The sequence below is a fragment of the Aotus nancymaae genome, unplaced genomic scaffold (genome assembly GCF_030222135.1).
Source record: "Aotus nancymaae isolate 86718 unplaced genomic scaffold, 86718_ANA_hifiasm-v0.15.2.pri h1tg000115l, whole genome shotgun sequence".
NCBI classification, from domain to species: domain Eukaryota; kingdom Metazoa; phylum Chordata; class Mammalia; order Primates; family Aotidae; genus Aotus; species Aotus nancymaae.
In genome coordinates this window covers 13455575-13481611 of record NW_026988530.1, presented here as the reverse complement: position 1 = coordinate 13481611, position 26037 = coordinate 13455575, and the positions used below count along the sequence as shown (strand labels likewise).

Here is a 26037-nt window from a genome sequence, read left to right as displayed (position 1 = left end):
AAACGGGAATACCTGTGTTTTTTTCTATTGGAATTTTCAGGAGGGAATTCTGTGCAATCTGAAAAGATTGATGGAGGGTACAGTAATTGCTTTCTACATCGCTTTTGTTAAGCAGTGAAAATTAGACCCACTTGGAGATTTATACCTGGACACACTGAGTTTTTGAACACTCTCGAGGTGAAATTTTGGAAAGGGCAGGTTCTTCCAACCTCCCCCTTCACCCCTCAGCTTGGTTAACAGGCAAACACCAAAATATTGTAATAGCTGGTAATTTAGGGAACGTTGGTTATCAGATTTGATAATTATATGTTAAGGTTGTACAATATGTGTATGTCAGAGTTACGGGTAGTAGGTCGTAGAGTCTCATGAAAAATACAATTTCTTTATAATCTTCTGAGTAGTGAAATGGTAACTGTTACAATGGTTATGAATTGTCCAGGCAGTAGGGCCGGTATATGTCTTCAGTCATGTTTTTATGCCTGCAATCCAGGAAACAGAGTAAATGGATGTTTCCTCAAACAGCCATAGTCGCCTGCCAACATGCCCAGCTAATTTTTGTATTTTTAGTGGAGACAGGGTTTCACCATCTTGGCCAGGCTGATCTTGAACTCCTGACCTCGTGATCCACCTGCCTCAGTTTCCCAAAGTGCTGGGATTACAGGCGTGAGCTACCGTGCCTGGCCGAAATTTATCATCTCTGTGTGCTGGTAACATTTGTAGCCTTCTCTTTTAGCTACTTTGAAATAGACAATATGTATTTGCTAACATATTGCAAATACATCGCACCACTGCACTCCAAGCCTGAGCTAACTATGGTGACCGTACTCTGCTGTAGAACGTTAGAACTTACTGTTTCTAACTGTATGTTTGTACCCGTTAACCAAGCTCTCTTCCTCACCCCCATCCCTTCCCAGCCTCTGATACCTGTCATTGTATTCTTTGTTTCCATGAGGTCAACTTTTTTGTTGTTGTTGTCGTTGTTGTTTTTAGCTCCCACATGTTTGTGAGAATGTGTGATGTTTTTCTTCCTGTGGCTGGCCTGGCTTATTTCACTTAACATAATGACCTGCAGCTTCATCCATGTTGCTGCAAACAACGTGATTTCATGGTTTTTTCTGGCCGAATAGCATTCCATTGTGTATATATGCCACGCTTTCCTTGTCTGCTCATTGGTGGATACTTGGGTTGATTCCATATCTTTGCTGTTGTCAATAGCGCTGTGATAAACATGTGAGTGTATACTGATTTGATATACTGATTTCTTTTTTGTTGGTTAAATAGCCAGTAGTGGGATGGCTGGATGAAGTAGTAGTTTTGTTTTTAGTATTTTGAGAAATCTCCATACTGGTTTTCATAACGACGTTACTGATTTCCAGTCCCGCCTCAGTGTGTAAGAGTTCCCTTTCCTCTGCATCATGTCAGCATCTGCTGTTTGTATTTTTAAGAATAGTTATCCTAGCTGTGGTAAGGTGGTAGGTATCTCATTGTAGTTTTGATTGGCACTTACCTGGTGATTACTGATGTCATCATTTTTTCATGTATCAGTTGGCCATTTGTATGTTTTTTGATGTCCTTTGCCCATTTTTTAGTGGGATTATTTGTTGTTTTTCATCGTTGATTATTTGAGCTCGTTACATATTCTGGATTTTAGTCCTTTGTCGTGAACAGTTTGCACACGTCGTTTCCCATTCAGCAGGTTGTCTCTTTGCTCTGTCGTTTGCTTCCTTTGCTGTGCAGAAGATTATTGAAAGAGATGGATTGAGCATGGTGGCTCACGCCTGTAATCCCAGCACTTTGGGAGGCTGAAGCGGGTGGATTGCCCGAGATCGGGAGTTTGAGACCAGCCCGGCCAACGTAGTGAAACCCCATGTTTACAAATAATAGAGAAAAATTAGCTGGGTGGGATGGTGGGCGTCTCCCGGGTTCAAGCAATTCTCCTGCCTCAGCCTCCCAAGTAGCTGGGACTACAGGAGCATGCCACTATGCCTGGATAATTCTTTTTTTCTTTTTTTTTTTTTCTTGGTAGGGGTTTTGCTCTTGCCGCCCAGGCTGGAGTGCAATGGCGCCATCTTGGCTCGCTGCAACCTCTGCCTCCCAGGTTCAAGTGATTATCCTGCCTCAGCCTCTCGAGCAGCTGGGATTAGCCCAGCTAATTTATTTTTATTTTTATTTTTGAGGTGGAGTTTTGCTATTGTTGCCCAGGCTTGAGTACAATGGTGCTATCCCGGCTCACTGCAACATCCACCTCTTGGGTTCAAATCTGTGTCTGCATCAATTCCACACAAGAGTTCCGTCATCATATGGGAAGGGAATCATAGCTGTGGGGGGCTCCATGCAGGACCCCGAGTGCCCCTGAGGCCAATCCCTGTGGCCACAGCAAGGAGCGTCTGCTTCTGCTAGTTGGACAAGATTCTTTCCTGCCCGGGAACCGGCAGAAGGAGTTCCCCTGCTCCCCTCCCACCGTCATATCCCAAACACACCCATGTGGATGAATGCCTCGACATCTCTCCTCAGCCCAGGGTCCGAGCTCTTCCTGATGAAGGTTAAGCAGGAGTGACCGCCTCTCCCCGTGTCCATGTTGCAGGCAGCTGCCTTCTCCTCAGCTCCCACGGGGCAGAACAAGAGCCAGCCAGCTCTCAACATCCCAGGATTTTCCAGGGATGCTGATAACTAAAGCAGTCGGGGCCTTGTGAGTGGTTGGTGGGAGGGATCAGGGTCTCCTCAGCATCCGTCAGTTCCTGGAGCATCTGAAGGGGGCAGCCTACACCTGGAGGAACGAGTGGGGCTGGCCCCCGTGGGTACCCAGTGCCTGGCATCTCCCAGTCCCTCTGTACTCCTTCACAGACCCCCTCCACTGAGCAGCACAGCCCAGAGGACAGAGGCAGGAGCCCGGAGAGCATTTCCAACACAACTGTGTTTATTCAGATTTACACATGAGACCTCCAAGGTATTGCTCCCCACCCCCACCCCTAGGCCCTCCCTTCCAGTTCAGCCACCGTCTCCCTCCCCTCCCTCCCGCCCCTTCCCTCCCCCACCCTCCCCCATCATGCTAAGGCCCAGCAAGATCAGCCCTAGGGGAGAAGTCTTTGCTGTGAGGCACCTGATGCCCTGAGGGTCCGAGAGTTGAGAGCCCCACCCTTGGGGATTGGCACCAGAGAGCCTGCCCTGTCCCTCTACTGGCTATAATGCTGCATTTTCTTCCTCTTAGAAAGCAAGGCGTCACCCTTTCTCTTTTTAGACTGTGAGGGGCCACCCAGCCCCCAAGCCAGGGATTGCGTCCCAGAGACTCTGAGCCCAGGCCCTAGGTCGGGCGTCTGAACAGCAGGGGATAGGCCTCTGAAGAGAGCTCGCTTCTTGGACTTGGTGGCAGGAGCCGGTGCTGGGCTGAGGTCTCTTCTCTTTGCAGATTGGGACTGAAGAGCTCCCTGGGGTTCCCGCCCTTCTAGGCTGAGAAGGCCCAAGGCAGGGACAGGGCTCTGGGACAGCTTCCAGGGCCGCAGCGTGTAGTTGGTACCCACGGCAGAAACCATACCGGGGATTTCCCTCTCCTCCTCAATTGACCCCTTAGACAGCCTGCATGACTCCTTGACAGGAGAGGCTCCAGGGAGACCCCAGGTGTCCTTGGTCCCCACGCCTGGGCAGGTTGGTCTGTGGTCCTGGGGAGGATAGGGCGCTTCTGGGCTGAGAAGGCCCGAGGCAGGGACAGGGCTCTGGGACAGCTTCCAGGGCCGCAGCCTGTAGTTGGTACCCATGGCAGAAACCATACCGGAGATTTCCCTCTCCTTCTCACTTGACCTCTTAGCCTGCATGACTCCTTGACAGGAGAGGCACCAGGGAGACCCCAGGTATCCATGGTCCCCACGCCTGGGCAGGTGGGTCTATGGTCCTGGGGAGGAGAGTCTGGCCGGGCAGCCCTCAGCCAGCGGGAATCCAGTCTCTCCAAAACCACAATGGGATTTTTGGACCTGGCCGTCCCAGTGCACACCCTGCCTTGTCCCTGAGGGTCCCGGGAAGCCGTCTGGGGGATGGGTCTGTGATCCTGGGAAGGAGAGTTTGTCCAGGCAGCCCTCAGCCTGCGAGAATCCAGCCTCTCCAGAAGCACAACAGGGTTTTTGGACCTGGCCATCCCAGTGCACACTCTGCCTTGTCCCTGAGGGTCCTGGCAGCCGTCTGGGGTGGGCAGGTTTCCATGCTGACCCCTTGTTGGGGGCCAGGCACATCTCTCTCTGCTCCTTGGCCCACTGCAGACTTAGAAGAGATTGAGCCCAGCTGGGTGGTGCCATGACTAGGGACTGCCCTCTCACACCGTTCCTCCTTCAAGGATAGGAGGCGCTTCTCTGCTACCTGCGGGAGGAAAGGGGGAACTTACTGGCGCTGCCTCAAGTGTGAACAGGGCCCAGGGTGGTGGAGACCAAGGCAGTTGGGCAGCAGGCAGGGAAGCCTGAGGCAGCTGGGCTTCCTGTGAAAGACAGAGGGTGTGGCTCTGCTGGGCATCCCGCTGGGCCTCACTGCAGTTTGCATCCTGACTCCCCTCCCTGGCTCCTCTCCATCCTGCTCCATCGGAACCTGCACCTCCCCACCTCGGAGTGGCTCCCCAAGAAGCCGAGCATCCTCCGCAGGGTGGGGTGGACAATCAGGTGGGACTTCTGTGCCGGGTCCCTCCTGCCCCCAGGGTACCTGGGTTCCCCTCCCTCCCTGCTCTACCTGGGCAAGGGTGAGTCCTTCCTCCTGCTCCACCTCCTGGCTTAGGGCCAAGAAATCCATGTGTGTATCTGGGGAAAGCAGTTCTTCCAGGAATCGGGGGTGAATGACGGCCTCCACCTGGAAACAGAAGGAAGACAGTGTGAGCTTCCTGGGCAGGGAGTAACCTGGAGCCAAGGACACCTGGAGGAGATGGAGAAAGCAGTGAGCGCCCCATCCCCACCCTTCTGGAACTGTTTCATATCATGGCGACCACCAGCTCCACACACAGACCACAGACCTGGGAGCATACACACATGCAGACAGAGACACACAAACCACACACAGACACACAAAGAGACCCACATACGATACAGGAACATAGACACAAGTAACACACACACTCCACACTCACACCCACACCGACACAGAGTAACCAATCACAGATACAAAGACACAGACAGAATCACATACACAGACAGTCAAATCGACGGCAACACACACACCCATCTACTGCGGAGGAGCTAAGGAACAGAGCTTAATTCCAAGGACCTGTGAGTGCCACCCCCTCGAATTCTGCAGACTCCAGCACTTCAGGCTAGCCCACCTTGGTGATGAAGTCTCTCTGGGAACACAGATTGTCAATGTAGCTCAGGACACCTGGGTCTAGAAGCATCCTGTCCCCTTCCTGCTTCACTTCGCCCTCTTCCCATTCTCCGTTGAGCTCCCCCATGGCCCCAACGGGAGGCCCCAGCAGCTCCTGCACGATGTCCACATACTCCTGCACCACTTCGGGGGGATCTCCTCGGGGGCCTTGGTCTCCGCTGGCTGCTGCGGCCTGGGTGATGTCAGGTGGGCCTTGGTCTCCGCTGGCCTCTGGGGCCTGGGTGGTGGCAGGCAGGCAGGTGGGGCCTTGGGGCCGGCCTTGCTGGGAAGGTACACTGAGGCAGGGAGGGAGGAGGATGGGCGTGGTGAGGGCTGCTCCTCCTGCTTGCATCACACAGGGGAGGGCAGGGCTCAGGGACCTGAAGTGGGTCCCAGCTGGGTCAGGACCACCTGAACCACAGCGCCCCTGGAAGAGACGCCACAGGAGGGGCACATGTGAGACAGCATCCTTTTGGAGGAAGCTTGGAGTCACTGATATGCTGAGTACTCCACCCGCTCATCCCTGCTTCCTGGGCAGATTGTTGAGTTTTGGAATGGCGAGGGGAGAGAGTAGCTAGGAAACCTGACCAGGTGAATACCCACTGCATGAGCACGGGCCGCCCAGCCCCCCAGCTCCCCTGAGCTGTCTTGTTGGAAGGAACAAATCCCTCTCTTGAAGGGAGGCATGGGGTGTGGGGCCAGTGGCCTCCCTTGGCCCCTCTGGGCTTTGCCGTGGCTCCTGTGGGAATGTGGGAAGCCATACCTGGCTGCTTGACCACCTCAGGGGCCGATGGTCCCTGAGGTTCAAGCCTCGGCAGGGCTGGAGGAGGCAGGCACTGGGGCCCCTTCATCCACTGCGACTTCTGAATCTGCATCTCCTCCTCAGCCTCAAACTCCAGGAACCTGGGGTGAAGAAGGTGTAGGCCGTCCTGAGAGGGTCCAGGTCCTCTGCCCCCAGGACCAGGCAGCAGCCGATGGCAGGGATGAGAAGGCATGCCTCAGGCAGGCTGTCCGGGCCCTCCCTGGGGCCCGTCGCCCAGTCCCAGAGGGAACTTACTCCCAGAGTTCTGGGCTCTCCCTCCCTCACCCGGCCCCTGCAGAGCCCATGGCATCAACAGGGCTTTCTGACTTAAGTCGGGGCCACGAGGCCCAGGAGGGCACCAGGAGTGGGGTTTATGGCAGAAGGCGTCCATGATGTTGCCCAGTTGCATGAGTCCTGAGGTTGGGACTGTGGGTCCCTGAAGGATAACCCAGGAAGATGAAGCATGGGAGACCCCGGTCGGGAGGAAGCAAAAGCTGGGCACAAAAGACAGGGCCCCTTTCCCCTGAGGCTGCTGTCTTTCTGTCTTAAAGGAGGGGACTACGAGGAGCAAAGGCAGGCAGGCCAGAGATGGGTCTCATGGTGTCCTGGACGCAGGTCTCCCCTGACCCAGCGCAGGTTTCTCCAATCCTGGCCAGGCTGGGATGGGTGAAAACAGACTTCTGGCCACTGCTGTTAGGAGAGTGCACCCTGCTCTGTCTATAGTCCCCAGCGCCCCTTCTCCCCATCCTCACAGCTGGCGGTGATCTCCTTTGGGCTGTGATGCTGGCTCCTCCCTCCCTGACCCTTAGTGTCAGGCAGGGGTTGGCCCGAGGCCAAGCAGGGCGTGGCTTCCCACCAGGGCAGGATAGAGACCCCAGAGCACTCCAGGAGGGAGGAGCAGCTTCCTGAGGGAGCCAGGGGCCCAGGAGGGCCTGCGTTTGTCCACACCCTCCTCATGCTCCACACTGAGAAGCCACCATGGCCATCCGGCTTCTGTCATCCTCTCTCACCCTGCCATGTGGGCTCTGCCCCTGCACCCCAGACTCACTTTCCCGCCATCTCGTAGTAGATCATCCGGTCAAAGTTGCTCGTGTGCTGCCATTCCTGCACGGCCCGCCACAGTCCCTTCTCCAGGATCATGGTGGGCTTCCGCCGGGCCAGGGATCTGAGAACTGGGCTGTAAGGCAGTGCAGTCAGTCCCAGTCCATAAGCCCACCCTCCATCCCAAGCCCACTGGTCCCAACACCCGGCCCCTGTCCCCCCCCCCACACATGTCCTGCCATCTGTCCCTGTCCTGTTCTCCCCCACGTGGGCAGGATATGCCCCCAAGATCAGTCATCAACACAAGCCACCGGCTGGTCTCTCCAACTGCCCCTCGAGTCCTCAGTGTTACAGTGTTGACAGATGAACTCAGTACTATGGGTGGAACATGAGTGTCCCCAGCATTCCCGTGCTGAAGCCCTAATCCCTGGTGTGTCAGTTCTTGGAGTTAATCAGGATTAGAGCAGGTCATGAGGGTGGGTTCCCATCATGGCATCTGAGCCCCGATAAGGGCAGGAGGAGACACCAGGGCTCTCCCTCTCACCCGCAAGAGGACACAGCCAGAGGCAGCCCTCTCCACCCAGGACACCAATCTGCTGTTGCCTTGATCTGGGACTTCCGATCTCTGGAAGTGGGAGACGTGAATGTGTCCTGATAAAGCACCCAGTCTATAGGATTAGTTATGGCGGAGCCCGAGCTGACTGAGACAGCGCACACACAGAATGACCGGGGAGCGAGGGTTGACATGCAGGTTCCAAGGCCCCAGGACTGAGCATTTAGCCAGCTTCCTGGGGACTCTGGAGCAAGGCAGCCCCTGGGGATGCAGCCTCAGAGTCCTGGAGACGAGTAGAAACCAGAACCAAAGCAGAACGGCATCGAAGCCCACTCCACGCCAAGCCTGTGAGCCTGGGGCAACTCTACTTCGTGAATCCGGGTCCCCAGTGCACCGGGACTCAGCTCCAAGGGAGAATGCAACCAGTTCCAGGATGCAGGGGCAGCAAGATTTTTTGGGACAAAGATGGGGCCTCCTTACACCTACACCCTGGGCAGGGGACTTGCCTAGGGGAGTGGCCAGTGTGTTGCCCAGTGGATGTGCTCAAGCTCCCGTGGAGTACGGGTTTGCTCATCAGCGGGGGACACAGGGTCACAGAGGCACCGCAGGATGGAGAGAGGCAGGACTGGGACTGAATCGACAAACTCTCAGATGCTGGCATTGCTGCCTCAGTCACCACAGTCCATGGCCCTGGGCTGCTGGGCTCATGGTGCACTCAGAGCCATCACTGGAGCCCGTGGCTTTGGGGAACACTGTCCTAGATAGCCTAGTCCTGATAATGATAGCAGTAGGGACAGTAATCATTAACAGTTATCATGTAACGTGTCCCAGCATGTGCTGGGCACTGTGCTGTGTGCCTCATGTGTGACCTCAAGTCACCTCTTCACCATCCTCTGAATGAAGCATCGTCGTCCCTTTTTCTAGAAGGGATCGAGCACAAAGCTGCAAATACCTGCCCAGTAAGGATTGGCTGGACTCATGGGACAGTGAGGGGCAGGTGAGATGAGGCCCCTGAGAGTCTGTCCTGAGCGGCAGCCAGATGAATGTTCCTGAAAATGTGCCCTTCCATAGCTCAACCTGTCGCCTTCAAGACTACCCTGCAAGCTCCCCTGAACAGCGTGACCTCCCGTCCATCCAGCAGTCTCTTTATAAAAGGGTGAGCTGCAGGGTGAGCTCTGGTGCCCCGAGGACACTCACATGAAGAAACAGGAAAGCGCTTCCATGTCCGGACTCTGGGGAAGGTGCCTCTGGGCCAGGTGCTTGTAGTGCTGCCAGAGTCGGAAGTTCTCATACACGCTCTGGGGATTGCAGGAGTTGTCCGGCGGGGCCTTCACCTGGGAGGGAGCCAGGCTGCCCTCTCCATGAGCCCCTTGTGACCATGGACAAGCATTCCCTGGAGCCATGATGGGGCCCGGCTGGGGAGCAGGTGGTGGTGCTGGAGGAGGAAGGCCCTGGGACCAGCCTCTGTCACAGGCCTGGGTGCCCCCAACGACGTGGGCAGCTGCCAGGGTTCGGGGAAGTGGACATGCCACTCCCTCACAGATGGCACCTGGAGCCTGCCAGACGAGGGGGGTCTGAGGTAGGACCAAGGTCTGTGCCTGAGGGGCCTTCACAGGCCCCACTTCTGTCTTCATCTGGACAAGGACGTTGGAAGCCCCGGCCCAATTCAGGCCTTGGCCATCCTGTCCTGCCACCAGAGGGGTCCTGGGGAAGGCAGACAGCACCGGAGGGCCGCCTGGAGGAACCACTGCAGTCACGAGGGGCGGCCCATCTGCTGGGCCAGGAGCAGGTGTGGCGAAGGACAGAGCCGTGAACACTGGCATGGAGGTGCCAGGGTTCTTGGTGACACCCGGTTCCAGCTCTGGGCATGCTGTGGAGACGAAGGAAAGAGGTGAATGAGCTGGGGTCTCCAGGTCCGCCCTAGTCACTGGGGAATCAGAGGGGTGTCCTACAGCTGAGGGCATGTGACAGGGAAACTGCAGCTTGCAAGTGTCCCTGATTGTGCATCGCATGCTCTGTTCCTCCATAGGAGGGTCCCTTCACTAGAGAGCCTGGCAGTTAACCAAGATTGCACTACTGCATTCTAGCCTGGGTGACAGAGCAAGACTCCATGTTGAAAAAGAAACAATGAAAGAAAACCACTGGATGGAAATCTCTCCCAAGCCAGCACCCCGTGAACCCTGAAGATAACCCATACGCATCACACCCAGTGTGCAAGTGATTGTTCTGGCACCATGCCCCGCAAGTGCTAAACATGGGTCAGAGTCAGGCGACACTTTCCTCAGTGCTCGGTGGTCCTGGCTGCCACTCAGGAAGCTCTGTTCCCAGGGAGCAGGTCTGAGAAGCAGTGGTGGAGTTCCCTGAGATACTGTCACTGCGCAGCCAGCAAGAGCGGCACACGATCAGAACACAGCCAGCAAGCGGTGAGCAGTGGGGCTGTCGGGGGAGGTGTCTGGGGATTTTCACAGCTGCTGGTCATGTTACAGTAGGTCGTGGGACAACGAGCCCATCTCTGGTCCTTTTCCTTTGAGCTCCCAATAACTGAATATAGTGACCAACCAAGAACCAGAGGTTCTTGGGCCACAGGCCAGTTGTGGCAAAGTTGTCTGGAGCTCATCCCTGTTCGCTAGGACTTCATGCAGTCTCCAGTCAAGGGGAACAGGGATACAGCACATGCACCTCATCAGTCAGGACACACATCCTAACTTGAATAATAATAATAAGAGGACCATCTTCCTATTTGTGTGCTACTCTCCTTCCTCTACTGAAAAGGAAACCAGTCTTTCCAGACCTTTCCACTGAGAACCAGCAAGAGTCCACACCTGTCCCCTGTTCATGAGGTAGTAGACATGGAATAGAGGCAAATTGTTCATCTCCACTGAAACGCAAAGTGCAGAGGACAGGCCATGAGCTAGCAGACAAGAGGAAGTGGGTCTGAAGACCTGCGCTTCCACAAAAGGATGAACAATTCAGAACAACCTGGGAAGCCCGGGCCGTGTTGCCTGAACTTCCCCACTGACCCCACCGCTGTTAAAGCCAACAGCTACCTGAACTGACTGAGAAGCCACCTCTGGGGAGCGAGCTGAGAGGCTGCGGCAGTTACAGTAGCCCCAGGCTCGCCCACCCAGAGGCTGTCACTGCATGCTCTGTCACAGCCATCACACCCAACAGTCGTCTCTGGCTGAGACTTCTCCTCCTCACTCCTCCCTAAGATCTAGAAAAGTCCAGTCCAAATCCCTCTGAACACTATGGAAGGGCACCTTCCAGGTGCCCGAAGACATAACACAGGGCTCAGGCTTGCCCGCCATCTTCATTGGGCCACCAGCACAACACGATCCCACCACTCCCTACAAACACACGGTGACGTGACCTGTCCCCTTCTAGAAAGAATCAGTACATCCACTCCATCCTTTCCCCTACACGGGGTATTCTCCCAGGCATCTTGGTCCACCTCCAAGGAGCCGTCCTCCCTAACCACAGACTCAGCGTGCCATGGCCCTCTCCAGGTGTGATGTCTTTGGGGACATCCAGTGCTCCCTCCCTCCTCGACACTAGCCCTATCAACTGTCCCTGGGGCAGTGTCAAATTTGAATTCCCAAGGATTTGAAATGTGACAGAGACTTGGATAATACCCCTGTCCCTACAGACTCACCTCCATTTGAAGCCATCCCCTCAGGCTGGGTGCTGATCACCGCTGTCTGACAGTTTCCACAATGAGAAAAGTCAAGAGCAGGACCCAGAGAGTGACCTGCCTCAACAGATTCTCCTGAGTTCAGGTAGGTCCGGTAAAATTTGAAAGTCAAACAGTTTAGAACATAGGACCCCAGACATTCTGCAGAGGGGGAGGGGCAGTGCAGCAGGTACTGGAAGGGGTGGGGGACATTCTGTGAAGGGCTCCAGCCAATAGGAAAGAACTGAGGTTCCCTTCCAGCTGGAGGGCAGCAGCGCAGACTGTGTGCACCTCTTTAGGCAACTTTTTTTTGAGACGGAGTTTCTCTCTTGTTACCCAGGCTGGAGTGCAATGACGCAATCTCGGCTCACCGCAACCTCCTCCTCCTAGGTTCAGGCAATTATCCTGCCTCAGCCTCCTGAGTAGCTGGGATTACAGGCACGCGCCACTATGCCCAGCTAATTTTCTTTTTGTATTTTTAGTAGAGACGGGGTTTCACCATGTTGACCAGGATGGTCTCGATCTCTTGATCTCGTGATCCACCCTACTCGGCCTCCCAAAGTGCTGGGATTACTTTTTGACTGTCTTTCTGGCTCACAGCACAAAGCTTCAACCTGATGTCCCCTTTACTTCCATTCTTTGTCAACAGACCTACTTTTGTCCCCCTCAACCCATGCTCCTTCCCACTTGGGTTCTTTCCCACTCTTGATGAATCTGAACAGGGGCTGCACTTCCTAAACACAATTTAGAACACTTCCTAAGAACCCTTGTGTTTGTCAGACGATCCACGTCTGGATCCTCTGCCTGATTCAGGTGGAAAGCCTCAGTCTGGGAAAGAGTGGCTATGCGGCCAGAAAGCCTTTCATTTTGTTTCCCAGCATATTGCGCTGGTATTAAGCGTTTATTTTTTATCTTTTAAATGATTTTAATTTAACCAAGCAATACTTTTGCATGGTTCCAAATTCAAATTGTGCACAGTGGAATAGGCAGTGACCAGTCTAGACAATTTTACTGTCCTTCCTTCCTGAGGTTTAAAGTAACTAAACCCTGCACTTTCTGACGAGGTTTTAGAATATCTCTCAATTCTTAATTACTGTTTGGTGCAGAGAAGTAATGTTTTCCTAAACTCTCTTCGGTTCTCTCAAAAACATAATTGAGGACTTAATGTCCTACGTTGGTGCTTGTCTTGAAAATATTGCTGAAAATCAGAAATTCACATTGCCAGCAGTGTTTGGGATTCTTTTTGTTTGTTTAAGTGATTTTAAAAGTTTATCTCCTTATCGTACCTTACCCCAATGTGCAAGTGTTTTACTGATTGTTCATTCCTAGGAAGAAGAGATAGTATTTCTCTACAATGAGAACAGTTAGAAAAAGCCCCAACATTACAGACCAGTGGATCCTGTCCTTCATGCAGTCTCTCATTGGCTTCTTTGAGACTAAAATGGCAGGTGAGTCTCTCTTGGTCTGTCCTCCCAGATCTACTCTCTTTGTAACTGCCCTTTTGGTATGTATCTGTCTATAAACATAGTGGAAATATTGAGAGATACAGAAGATTAAATAATTGCTTCCTTTCACCTCTCAAATGTAGTTCTGTTAAGGCTTGTTAATTGTTGGGATGTCCTTGTTTCAAGGCCCTGGGGAATTCTGACCTGGCTTGGTGGCTCACACTTGTAATCCCCAGCATTTTGGGAGGCTGAGGCAGGCAGATCACCTGAGGTCAGGTGTTCCAGACCAGCCTGGCCAACATTGGTGAAACCCCGTCTCTACTAAAAATATATTAAAGAAAAAGTTAGCTTGCCATATAGGCGGGCACGTGTAATCCCCAGCTACTCAGGAGGCTGAGGCAGGAGAATCGCTTGAACCTGGGAGGCGGAGGCTGCAGTGAATCGAGATTGCACCACTGCCTGGGTAACAAGAGCAAAACTCCATCTCAAAAAAAAAAAAAAAAAAAAAAAAAGCACTGAGCAATTCTGTCTTTAGGGGGTGTCCTGGCGAGCTCAACCCTCCACAGAAGAGCTTTGGAGTTCGATAGCTGTGAGTTCAAAGCCCAGCTCTACCACTTGTTCCCAGTCCAGAGAGTTGCCTAAAGTCTGACCATCAGTTTCTTTTTTTTTCTTTCTTTCTTTTTTTTTTTTTTAATTTTTATGGGTACATAGATTTATATATTTATGGGGTATATGAGATATTTTTAGACAGGCATACAATGTGTAATAATCACATCAGGGTAAATGTGGTATCTGTCACCTCAAGCATTTATTGTATCTTTAAACATCCCAGTTATACCCTTTTAGTTGTTTATAAATGTGCAAGAAATTATTGTTGACTGTAATCACCCCATTGTGCCATCAGATGCTACTCATTCATTCTATCTTGACCTTCAGTGTCTTTACCTGCAAAATGCCCAGTACTGTTTGTAAGGCTTAAGTAGAGATGATTTACATAAAGTAGCTGGCAGATAATAGGTACTCGATAAATAATACTTGTTATTATTACATTTATAACTTATTTTTAGGTCTATTACTGAATACTTCCCATGTTTTCTAGAAAAATTAGAAAAGTCAGAAGAGCAGTAATGAAATGGACGTATTGCTATATTTCTATTAACTAACAACAGTAAGTTTGTTAGGTAATTTTATAGAGATTCAAAACTACATTATGTTGAGTTCCTCAGGGTTTCAGATAGTTACAACCATAGGTCCAGGTGAGACATCTGGGACACCTCAGACAATCAGTTAAAGTGGGCAGGCAGAGGCCCTGGGTCACAGTGAGGATGAAAGAGGGTAAGGCAAATCCATCCTCACAGGACCCTGTAGATCCTGCTTCTGTTGGGCAGAGCAGCGGCCACCACAGACCTGGGATTCACCGTTAACCTATATATTGGCACATGCCACTCCCTGGAAAAGGCAGTACTGCCCCACATAGCACTAAAGACTGTTAATCAGTCACCCTAAAGGATTTGTCCACCTTGTTAAACATGTAGAAGGATCGTGACAGTCCAGCTGTTGCCCAGATGGACATGGATGAAGATGGAAGTGAGTGTGAGGCTGATTCCTGCCCTGAGGAGGGCAGCACTGGGAGTCCAGTACACTCTGTGCAGACTGCTCACAACTGTGTCTACTTTTCCCTCCTGAGTGATATGAGTGGGTGGGAAATGGGATTGTTGCCCGGAGCAGCTGCCGTAACCTGGTGCAGCTGGGTCTGGAGAGTTTGCACCCTGACTGGGGCCTCATCTGCCTGGAAACTAGAGATCAGCAGCCACGTTGTGTGGGTCATATTTAAGTCCCAGCTCTGCCAGCCTGTCAGCTTCGTGCCCTCCACTCCCTCAGCAGCACTGTGGGTTTGAGAGGACTTGGCTCACAGGGTGGCGGTGGCCTGGGTAGTGGCTGCTGCTGCTGCCCCCGTATGTTGTATGTTCATCCATTGCATGTGGGGTTCATTATTCCCTCAGAGTTGAAACAAGAATATAGAAAACCTGAGCTCCCTAGAAGGTAAAAAGTGGTGTGAACCCTAGAAATCATTTAGACAGACCTCAGTCACTGAAATCACCTGTTGAGGAAAGTGTGATCAGCTAACGACTCTGGCCTGGGGCTCAGCCCACTGGCACCCGAGTTCTGGTCTTCGTGAACAGCAGCAGAGAGCAGCTCTGCCCCTTGCAACTTCTCATCTCTTTAGCTTAGACCAGAAGCCTCATTAAAACTCCCTGGATTCTTTTCATTATCATAAACTGTGTTTGTTTCTAAGTGTTGCTCGTTTGGTGTTTGTTTTTATGCAACAGAATATTAATTTAAAGGGGAGGTGAATGAGAATCCTTAAAATAAGCCTTGCCTCAGACACGACTGGCTAAACATCCTTTCTTTCCTGCTTGACCTCTGAGTTTCTCAGGGAACCCTTCAAATCCTCCTAATTCCTCAAGACCTTCACTACCTCTTGCTGTTTTTACTTGACTATTTTAATACTTAGAAAGCAAGTTATATTTTATTCCTATCCTATGCCAGTTTCTCAGCTGCAGCACTATGGACAGTTTGGGCCAGATCATCCTCTGTGGTGGGGCTGTGCTGTGCGTTATAAGATGTTGAGCACCATCTGTGGGGTCTACCCATTAGATTTCAATAGCACCACACTACCTGCCAAGTTGTAGCAAGCAAAATGTTTCTTAAAACACTGACACATGTTCCCCGCAGGGCAAAATTGCTTTTGTTTGAGAATCACTGGCCTATGCTATGCCTTTTAGCATCTGATTTGAGCTTTTTGTATGTCTTTTAGTTGCCGTACAATGTACTACAATAGAAAGGAGTTGGGCATTGTTGATGCTGCCAAATTGCACAACTCCCTGTAAACGGTATTTGCTACACTTGTGTTGTGGGCAGCCTTGGACTTTGATCCACACATACTGGAGTTTTTGGCTTTTTTCACTGACCAGTGGAAATTCACATGTGGCTCATAGTGTGGTTTTTATGTGTGCATCACAAAACACCTTGACTGCCATGTAGCACATCCTCAACAGATGGCCGTTATGTGATTGCTTCATTTTGGTTCTTTTCTCCTTGGTAAGTGGAGGCCCTTGGATAGAAGAGGCAGCCCATTCTTTGTTGTATCCAGCCCTCTCCCCACCCCAGGTGCCTGGTACTCACTCGCTGCCTCATTGACTTGTCTTACTTTTTGCTTATAGGCTTTACACTGTGGTGCCTCGCCTTGTCAAGTTTGTAGATACTCTTACCAATTGGTATGTTAGAATGAACCACAGAAGATTAAAGGTAAGCGCAGTCTGCTGTTGAGAAAAGCAAAAAGCACATGAAGTTTGAGAGTAGAAGAAATACGAGAATAGCCCAAAGGGAAAGGAACATTTTCAGATGCTCTCAGTTTTTGAAGCTATGTTTTTCTTCTCTTTTTACATTGCATTTTAACTATATTTGTCATTTGAGGCATAGGGATCTATAAGTTCTAAAAAATTTTTGGATTTTTTTTTCACAATACAATTATGTATATATATTGGAAGGGGAATGTCAGGGCACAAACAGGGCTAAACCGAGCAGACCTCTTAACATTTGAAATAAAATCATGCAAATATTTTATTAAAATATTGGCAGGTATGGCTTTAATATTGAGAGGGATACCGCCTTCCATTTACCACAAGGGAGTCGGTTATTTGGCTGTGGACAGAGCTCCTGTGTAGCTGTTGGGGGTTTGGGATGAGCAGAGCATAGGTCCTGGTCTCAGGACTTAAGCAGGGTACATAAATAACAGTGATGTGTAACAGGGAGAGCGAAGTCTCTACCGTAGGCCCAGTAAAGGCTCCCACCCCCCATTAGTCATGTCTTTTTTTTTTTTTTTTTTTGAAACAGAGTTTCACTCTTGTCTCCCAGGCTGGAGTACAGTGGCAGGATCTCAACTCACTGCAACTTCTACCTCCCGGGTTCAAGTGATTGTCCTGCCTCAGTCCCCTGAGGAGCTGAGATTACAAGTGTATGCCACCACACTCAGCTAATTTTTGTATTTTTAGTAGAGACAGGTTTCACCATGTTGGCTAGGCTGGCCTTGAACTCCTGACTTTAGGTGATCCACCTACCTCAGCCTCTCAAAGCACTGGTATTACAGGCATGAGCCACCGCACGCAGCCAGTCGTGGCTTAAAATGCATTAATATTCAAACCCTGCAACACAACTATAATTTCGTTTTTGTGCAGGTGTCTCTCACACACACATATCTAGGACATATGCTAAGATGTGTATAGTAGTTATCTCTGGATAACTTATTCATGGTAGAAATTTTTTCATTATCTTCGTTTTTGCTACAATGAATTAGTTTTTTTAAATACACAGTATATACTTTTTTAACATAAAATATCTTATTTAAAGGCACTTTAAAGTTTTCAGTTAGCAGCTGTTTCTGTCTGTTGTGGGTAGATCCATTCTGCCCTCAGCCTTTTGGTCCTACAGTCAGGCTTTACTTTCCTATCGGCTTGCCTCAGGTGGGGATAGTAGGACAGCAGCTGCACATCCTGGCCAGGCTTTCTGCACTGCTCTGCAGGGCCACCCTAGACAGCCTGTGGTCGTGGCCCTTTCTTCCTGCTCTGCCTCGTGTTCTGGCTGTGTACTGCATGCTCTTTGAGGGTTGCCTCTTTTTAATCAACTTATTTTTTTAATGATAAACACTTATTTTAGCAGTTCAAAGTTTATGTTTCCTTTTTATTCATTAGGGTGAAACTGGGATGGAAGATTGTGTCATTGTCCTAGAAACCTTGTTTAGTGTTCTGCTTTCTCTTTGCAGACTTGTAGTAAGATGGTTGACTTCTCTCTAGTACCCTTTGGCCTGTGTGCCGCCTTCGGTACCCACTTGCTGCAGCGTCCTCCTTTTATATCTATTCTCTATTATTCCACCAAAAGCAGAAATAGATGTTTTATAACAGCTTATAGCTGTAGTTTCTTTTCAGAAATCTTAACTAGCTTATACATGTTAAGTAAGGACTAAGAAATACTGGATTTTTTCCTTCCAATCTCTGGTAGTATAGTGTAGTCAGGGCCCTTGGCTCGGGAAGGAGGATCTACAGTGCGAAGTAAGACATACCTCATCTTAATGTGGATTGGCATAATTGCAAATAATGGGGAAGTTCTTTAGCTAATACCTGTCCTAGCAGATATATCACAAAAAATACTTTGACTTAGCATTGGGAGGAAAATGTGCAAGTAATTGTTTGATATATGTTCCTATCAGTTCAAATATTAGTTAAATAATGTAAAAGTGGAAAGCCTTCAACTTTCTTTTTATCCTGTTTCTGCTACTCTATATGTTATAAGGCTCCTATTTATTCCTTAACTGAAGGAAAATCTGCTTTGTACAAGGTCCTGTGCCTGATCCTCTCCATACCTCATCTCATCACCTTCATCCCGTGAAGCAGGGGGTGTGTTCCTCAGTTTGCAGATGAGGTTTCTGAGGTTTGGGACAGTCAGTCCTCTGTGCATATTGACTTGGCTGATATATCATTAGGTGCTCCTGTTTCTATTTTAGACATCCTTCAGAATTCTTGAGATGCTTTGGGTTTTTCTGGCTCCAGTCCTACAACTATGCTTCAGGGCTGTGAGGCCATTTCTCATTCATAGGGCATGTTTTGTAACCTCATGCCCATTTCAGTGCATATTACTGTGTCGCTAACATGTTTAGCTGTTTCTCAGTATAAATGAGGTCAGTTGTTGATGACTGCATATGACTGACATGACGTCCTGTGTCTTCATACAGGCTCCCTACACGCCTTTTCTCACTGAATTGATGTACCAGAATCTGAAGGTGCTGATTGACCCTGTTTCTGTTCAAGACAAGGACACACTCAGCATCTACTACCTCATGCTGCCCCGTGTTCGGTAGGAATCAAATAGAAATAAGTCTCACCTGTGCCAAGGAGGGAGAGTTGCTCAAGCATTTGGGGGAGAGGAGGCATTTCCCTGTTCCAGCTCCCTCTGTGCCCTGCCTCCCACCCTGGCCCCCAGCTGACATGAACCCCTCCTCAGGCTGCATGATGGGGCCCACGTTGGTACATGGTAGCAGGGATGCTTGGTATGGAACCCCGTTGTAGAGCTGCAGCATGTGGGGTGATGGGGGCCCTTTGGGGAGGTGCCGTGTGCTGAGGCAGGCTCAGGCTGCTGCCTCCTTCTCTGTCCCCCAGGTGGGCACTGCGCTGCCCTTCCCCCAGTGCCTCATCAGGAGGGCCTGGCCACACTTCTGTAGCCTGACCCTCTTCCTCACGTAAGCATGCCTGATGTCTTGAATTTTCCTTTTAAATCTAATCGCTTTCATATTCCTACCTCTACCACTCAGAGAAGAATTGATTGATAAGAAAACAGAGAGTGCAATATCTCAGATACAGTCTGTGATTGAACTTGAGCCAGTGATCAGAGACCGCAAAACTATTCCCATAAAGGTTTGAAATTTTACTTCTATTTTACATGGCACCGATCTAAATATTTAAGTCTTCGGGGTGTTTTCTTAATATAGAGAGCTTACAGCAATGGCCTTTTTTCTTTTCTACAGTGAGGGTGTGAATGACTTAGTACTAGTCCAGCCTGACTAGTCTAGAGCTTGAGGTTCAAATAAACATTTAATATTTTTCTGCAGTCTAGAGGACTGGCTGCTGAGTGACCTTCCCCCTCCCTTTTCCTCCTAGTATCCTTTGAAAGAAATTGTGGTTATCCATCAAGATCCAGAAGCTCTTAAAGATATCAAGTCTTTGGAGAAGTATGTCATTGAGGTGAGATGGATGATTTGTCTGTTTTGGGTACAAATAGACCTCCCTTGAGAACATTATTTTGATGAATAATCTTCAATAAAGTACATATTGACTGTATAATTTATTTTCATTAGTATATTCATAAAAAATTTAACAATCCATCATATTTTACACTGTGCTTGGAATCAGCACAAATTTTATATAATTCTTTTAAAAATATTTCAAGATCAATGAATTTTTTTTTTACCTATCAGCTATCATCTTTATTTGCATCTCTTCTGTGTTGAAGTACTTTTTTTTTTCCTTTCTTTTTTTTATGACAGAGTCTCACTGTCACCCAGGCTGGAGTGCAGTGGTGCATTACCACAACCTCCACCTCCCAAGTCCAAGCGATTCTCCTACCTCAGCCTCCTGAGTATCTGGGACTACAGGCACTGCTACCGTACCCGGCTGACGTTTGTATTTTTAGTAGAGGTGGAGTGTAATCATGTTGGCCAGTCTTAAAACTCCTGATCTCAAGTGATTTGCTCGCCTTGACCTCCCAAAGTGCTGGGATTACAGGCATGAGCCCCACTTTGCCAGGCCTTCTGAAGTACTTTTTGATAACTACCAAAGAAACTTTGTTCCTCCAAATTATACAAGTGACAGGTGCCCTCGCTTTGGTTATAAATAGTCAAGGCACTAGCGTAGTGAGCTTCTTTCCACTCCATCTCTCCTGGAGTCTCACTTCCTGACTGCTTCATAATTTATATAATTACTCTTCTGTTTGAAATTTAGGTTTCTGGTAACAAACAAAAGCTATATGTGTACATATATGCATATATCACTGTATGGATATTGGGTAGATACCAGAAGTGGAGTTTTGGGGTCAAAGTTTAAATTACAGTGTCAGTTGTCTTCCTAAACATCTTTATTCCATGGTTTTTACAAAATGAATAACATTTTACCTCATCTTCTTTATGATGATAGAAAACATGTTTTTTTTTAAATTTCATTGTTTATTCTTTTCACAGGTAATATTTAAAATCATTATTGTAGAAAATATCAATTTCTGTATTTGGTTTTCAGTTGCTTGAGAATCCCAGAGAAATACTAGAAACTAAAAGTTAGATTGTAAATTCTGAAATTAGTGCCTGTGGTTATGCATAAAATAGGATTTTTTTTTTTTTTTTTTTTTTGAGGCAGGGTCTCATTCTGTCACCCAGGCTGGAGTGCAGTGATGTGATCTTGGCTCACTACAACCTCCATCTCCTGGGCTCGGGCACTCCTCCCACCTCAGTCTCCCAGAGAGCTGAGATTAGGCATAGTAGTATAGGCTTTTGTACAGATGGGGTTTTACCATGTTACCCGGGCCAGTCTCCAACTCCTGAGCTCAAGCAGTCCTCCCACCTCGGCCTCCTGAGGTGCTGGGATTACAGGTGTGCGCCACTGGAAACATTTTAAATAAATTACTTCAGTCACTTAAAATGACATTAATGTAGCTACATATAATGGCAAAACTAAACATTCCATAGTATTTGCTTCAAACTATTGTTCTCATGAGATCTCATTTTCCCATCTACTGTGCCATCACCATCCCTGCTGCATCAGTAATCCTCAGTAGCATGACTGAAGCATGAAGTGTTCTGTTTAACTGATTCATCTGCTTGGTTGATAGTTAACCTTGCAGTACTCTGAAATTGCTTGCACAAAGGTTACCTCTGAGGGATGAAGTTTATATTTCTGGTTCTGGAGTCCTTTTTCTTTTATGCTCAACTGTCTTGGTCGATCTTCATAAGAAACATTTTTTTCTTACCGTACAAGTCACTGGCTTTTAAGCATATTTATAGAATTGTGCAACCATCACCACAGTTTTAGAACATTTTCATTCATCCCGGAAAGAAACCCAGTACTCATTAGCATTCACACACCGTTTTCCCCTCGATACCTGACCACTTCCCGGCATCCACGTACCTATTTGCTGTCTCTGGGTTTGCCTTCTCTGGACATTTCATATTAGTGGAATCGTACAATTTGTAATTTTTATGTCTGGCATATTTTGGCTAGCATAATGTTTTACATTAATTTATGTTGTAGTGTGTATGAGTGCTTCAGTCCTTCATATTGCTAAATATTTCATTGCGTGTGTCTACAGTATTATTTTATCCATTCATGGTTGATGGACACTTGAACTGTTCTTACTTTCTGGCTGATGGGAATAATGTTGCTGTGGACATAGGTTTTTGTGTGAACATATGTTTTCATTTCTCATTTTTGTTTCCTCTTGTGCACTAACTATAGGAATTGAATGTTCGAAAAGTTACACTGTCTGCAGATAAAAAGAAGTATGGCATTCGGCTAAGGGCAGAACCAGATCACATGGTCCTGGGGAAGCATCTGAAGGGAGCCTTTAAGGCAGTGATGACGTCCATCAAGCAGCTGAGCAATGAGGAGCTGGAGCAGTTCCAAAAGACTGGTAGGTGTCTACACAGACAAGGGCACACCGTTCATGTCCTCAGGCTGAGGGATATTTTGTATTTACGTTATTGTTTGACTTTAAAATTACATCCTTTGCTTATATTTTCTTTTTTTTGAGATGGAATCTCACTCTGTCACCCAGCCTGGAGTACAGTGGCACAATCTTAGCTCACTGCAACCTCTGCCTCCCAGGTTCAAGTGATTTTCCTGCCTCAGCCTCCCGAGTAGCTGGAATTACAGGCATGGGCCACCACACCTAGCTAATTTTTATATTTTTAGTAGAGATAGGATTTTGCCATGTTGACTAGGCTGGTCTTGAACTCCTGGTCTTAGGTGATCCGCCTGCCTCAGCCTCCCAAAGTGCTGGGATTACAGGTGTGAACCACCGCACCGAGCCATCCTTTTGTTAAATAAAACTTTTTTTCATGTGCATAAAAATATTTATTATTATTTTTTTATTTTTATTTTTTCCTTGAGATGGAGTCTCACACTGTTGCCAGGTGTGACAGTGTCATGATCTCTGCTTACTGCAACCTCTACCTCCCAGGTTCAAGCAAATCTCCTTGCCTCAGCCTCCCAAGTAGCTGGGATTACAGGCACCTGCCACCTTGCCCAGCTATTCTTTTTTTTTTTTTTTTTTTTTTTTTTCTATTTTTTTAGTAGAGGCAGGGTTTCACTGTGTTGGCCAGGCTGGTCTTGAACTCCTGATCTTGTGATCTGCCTGCCTCAGCCTTCCAAAGTGCTGGGATTACAGGTGTGAGCCACTGCACCTGGCCATAAATAATTTTTACAATTTAGAAAGAAAATAGCTGGGTACAGTGGCTCACACCTGTAATCCCAGCACTTTGGGAGGCCCAGGTGGGCAGATCACTTGAGATCACTACAAGCGCATATTACGACAGTTAGTCGGGTGTGGTCATATGCACCTGCTATCCCAGTTACTCTGAGAGGCTGAGGTGGGAGGATCCCTGCATCCTAGGATAATTTTTGTCCTTACTCTCATGGTGCTCGCTGACATTAAAGATTTGGGAAAATAATTATGGTTTTGATAAATGCTATAAAGGGAAAATATAGGGTAGTATAAAACATGTATCGGGGTACCTAACCAAATGATGGGATTAGGAAAGTGAAGTTAGCACCATCTCGCCACCCCTCTACAGAGCATTTCAGGGTGCCCAAAAATTTGCAGCTCTGCTATGATTAGAATCATAGGTGGTTTGAGTGTGGCTGTCTGACATCCTGTGGCTGTCTGGGGCACAAGCTGTTTATTATTAGGACTTCCTCTGAAGTTGAAAATCATAAGCTGCAAGATATCATTAGAAGAGAGATTTAAGGATTCATAAATCAGATGAGTGGCTAAGGAAATTGGGGGAAATGTCCCTAAGATTCCTCAAATATTTAGATATAATAAAAACATAAGACATTAGCAGCTAGAACTGAAGTTATTTCTAATTACTAATCAACTCAAAATGTTAAAATAGAAAACTTACAAACCTTGAAGTCACAAATATAAATTGTTTCACCAGATAGCCACAGCATCAAAAATTCCTGAAATCAACCTTATTTGAAATTAAAGGCCTAGTTTCTAAATTTTAGTTTCACATGTGGGGAGTGGTCGGGGGTACTTAGGGACAGGTGGGGATGCCCCTCAGTGCTCAGGGGAGCTGTGGTGTGTTGGAGAGGTCAGGGGTACATGGGGACAGTTGTGGGGACAGGAGGGGATGCCCCTCCATGGTCAGGGGGCCTGGGGTGTGATGGAGGAAGGGGGGGGATGTGGGGGGATGTGGGGACAGGTGTGGGGACGGGAGGTGATGCTCCTCAGTGCTCAGGGGACCTGGGGTGTGATGGAGGGATTGGGGGAATGTGGAGACAGGTGTGGGGACAGGACAGGATGCCCTTCCATGGTCAGGGAAGCTGGGGTGTGATGGAGGGGTTGTGGAGGACATAGGGACAGGTGTGGGGACAGGTGGGGATGCCCCTCATGGTTAGGGGAGCTGGGGTGTGATGGAGGAATTGGGGGGACATGGGGACAGATGTGGGGACAGGAGGGGATGACCCTCATGGTCAGGGGAGCTGGGGTGTGATGCAGGGGTCGGGGGGACATGGGGACAGGTGTGGGGACAGGTGGGAATGCCCCTAAGTGCTAAGGGGACCTGGGGTGTGATGGAGGGGTTGGGGGGGAATGTGGGAACAGGTGTCGGGACAGGAGCGGATGCCGTTCTTTGCTCAAGGGAGCTGGGGTGTGATGGAGGGGTCGGAGGGAAGTGGGGACAGGTGTGGGGACAGGAGGGGATGCCCCTTACGGTCAGGAGAGCTGGGTGTGATGGAGGGGTTGGGAGGATGTGTGGACAGGTGTGGGCACAGGAGGTGATGCCCCTCATGCTCAGGGGAGCTGGGGTGTGATGCAGGGGTCAGGGGGACATGGGGACAGGTGTGGGGACAGGTGGGAATGCCCCTCAGTGCTCAGGGGACCTGGGGTGTGATGGAGGGGTTTGGGGGGACATGGGGACAGCTGTGGGCACAGGAGGGGATGCCCCTCATGCTCAGGGGAGCTGGGGTGTGTTGGAGGCATCTCCAGCCAGAGGGGATGGACAGAGATGGGAGGGAGGGAGTATGGCAGCAGCCGTAGCTGATGGAATGCTCCAGAGGATGAGCCTCTGCCGCTCTGGGCCTGGCCTCTCCTTGGAGACACCGATTTCCTCGAGTCTTCTGACCCAAAAACTATATGAGAGTGCAGTGGCGTGATCTCAGCTCACTGCAACCTCCGCCTCCTGGGTTCCCATGTTTCTCCTGCCTCAGGCTCCAGAGGAGCTGGGCTGATGGGCACTTGCCACCGTTCCCAGCTAATTCCAGCTCGTAGGTAGATTTTAACATTTTCTAACTGGCAATTGGTTATTATTAGACTGGGTGCGGTGGCTTGTGGCCGTAAAGTTTCTGAGGCAGGTCTCAGACAGTTTGGAAAGTGTTTGTTTGTTTTGAGAGGGAGTTTTGCTCTTGTTGCCCAGGCTGGAGTGCAGTGGTGCCATCTCCACTCACCGCAACCTCCGCCTCCCAGGTTCAATCGATCCTCCTGCCTCAGGCTCCTCAGTAGCTGGTGTTACAGGAGTCTGCCACCACACCTGGCTTTTTTTTGTATTTTTTCTTTTAGTAGAGATGGGGTTTCGCCATGTTGGCCAGGCTGCTGTTGAACTACTGACCTCAGGTGATGTGCCCGCCTTGGCCTCCCAAAGTGCTGGGATTACAGGCATGAGCCACTACACCCAGCCTGGAAAGTGTGTTTTGCCAAAGTGGAGGAGTTCGAGGCCAGCCTGGCCAACATGGTGAGACACCAGCACTCCTAAAAATACAAAGAATTAGCTGGAAACAGTGGCATGTGCCTGTAATCCCAGCTACTCAGGAGGCTGAGCAGGAGAATCATCTGAAGGCAGGAGGCAGAGGTTGCAGTGAGCTGAGATCACATCAGCGCATTCAGCCTGGGTGACAGAGGGAGACTCTGTCTCAGAAAAGAAAGAAATGGGACGTCGAGGAAGGGAAGGAGCTCTCACCTCCTGGAGAAGAGGTTACTCACCTCAGCAGACTCCAGACTGCAAACCCACCTTGGGCCCCAAACACAGGGGGAGTTAGGAATTAGTTGCTCTTAGCCAGGTGCAGCTGCTCACGCCTGTAATCCCAGCACTTTGGGAGGCCGAGGCGGGTGGATCACCTGAGGTCAGGAGTTCAAGACCAGCCTGGCCAACACAGTGAAACCCCATCGCAACTAAAAATACAAAATTAGCTGGGCATGGTGGTATGCATCTGTAATCCCAGCTACTCTGGAGGCTGAGGCAGGAGAATCACTTGAACCCAGGAGGTGGAGATTAAAACGCAGGTCTGGCTGGGTGCGGGGGTCTCACGCCCTTAATCCCAACACTTTGGGAGGCTGAGGTGCGTGGATCACTTGAGGTCAGGAGTTTGAGACCAGCCTGGCCAAC

General features: G+C 49.4%; 1 protein-coding gene and 1 pseudogene across 1 annotated transcript in view; one reads left to right on the top strand and one right to left on the bottom strand.

Moving 5' to 3' along the window:
• Window positions 1-2472: 2472 nt before the first annotated feature.
• LOC135272575 (isoleucine--tRNA ligase, cytoplasmic-like) overlaps window positions 2473-26037 on the top strand; it is a 38051-nt gene continuing 14486 nt past the window's right edge. Inside the window, exons 1-9 of the mRNA XM_064370997.1 lie at window positions 2473-2947; window positions 9751-10144; window positions 11368-11497; window positions 12721-12839; window positions 16061-16145; window positions 18625-18746; window positions 19201-19303; window positions 19547-19630; window positions 21890-22064. Of these exons, the coding sequence (XP_064227067.1) occupies window positions 16125-16145; window positions 18625-18746; window positions 19201-19303; window positions 19547-19630; window positions 21890-22064 (505 nt within the window). The 5' untranslated portion in view covers window positions 2473-2947; window positions 9751-10144; window positions 11368-11497; window positions 12721-12839; window positions 16061-16124. The remainder of the gene's footprint in view (window positions 2948-9750; window positions 10145-11367; window positions 11498-12720; window positions 12840-16060; window positions 16146-18624; window positions 18747-19200; window positions 19304-19546; window positions 19631-21889; window positions 22065-26037) is intronic.
• LOC135268124 (NUT family member 2G-like) lies at window positions 3174-11404 on the bottom strand (annotated as a pseudogene).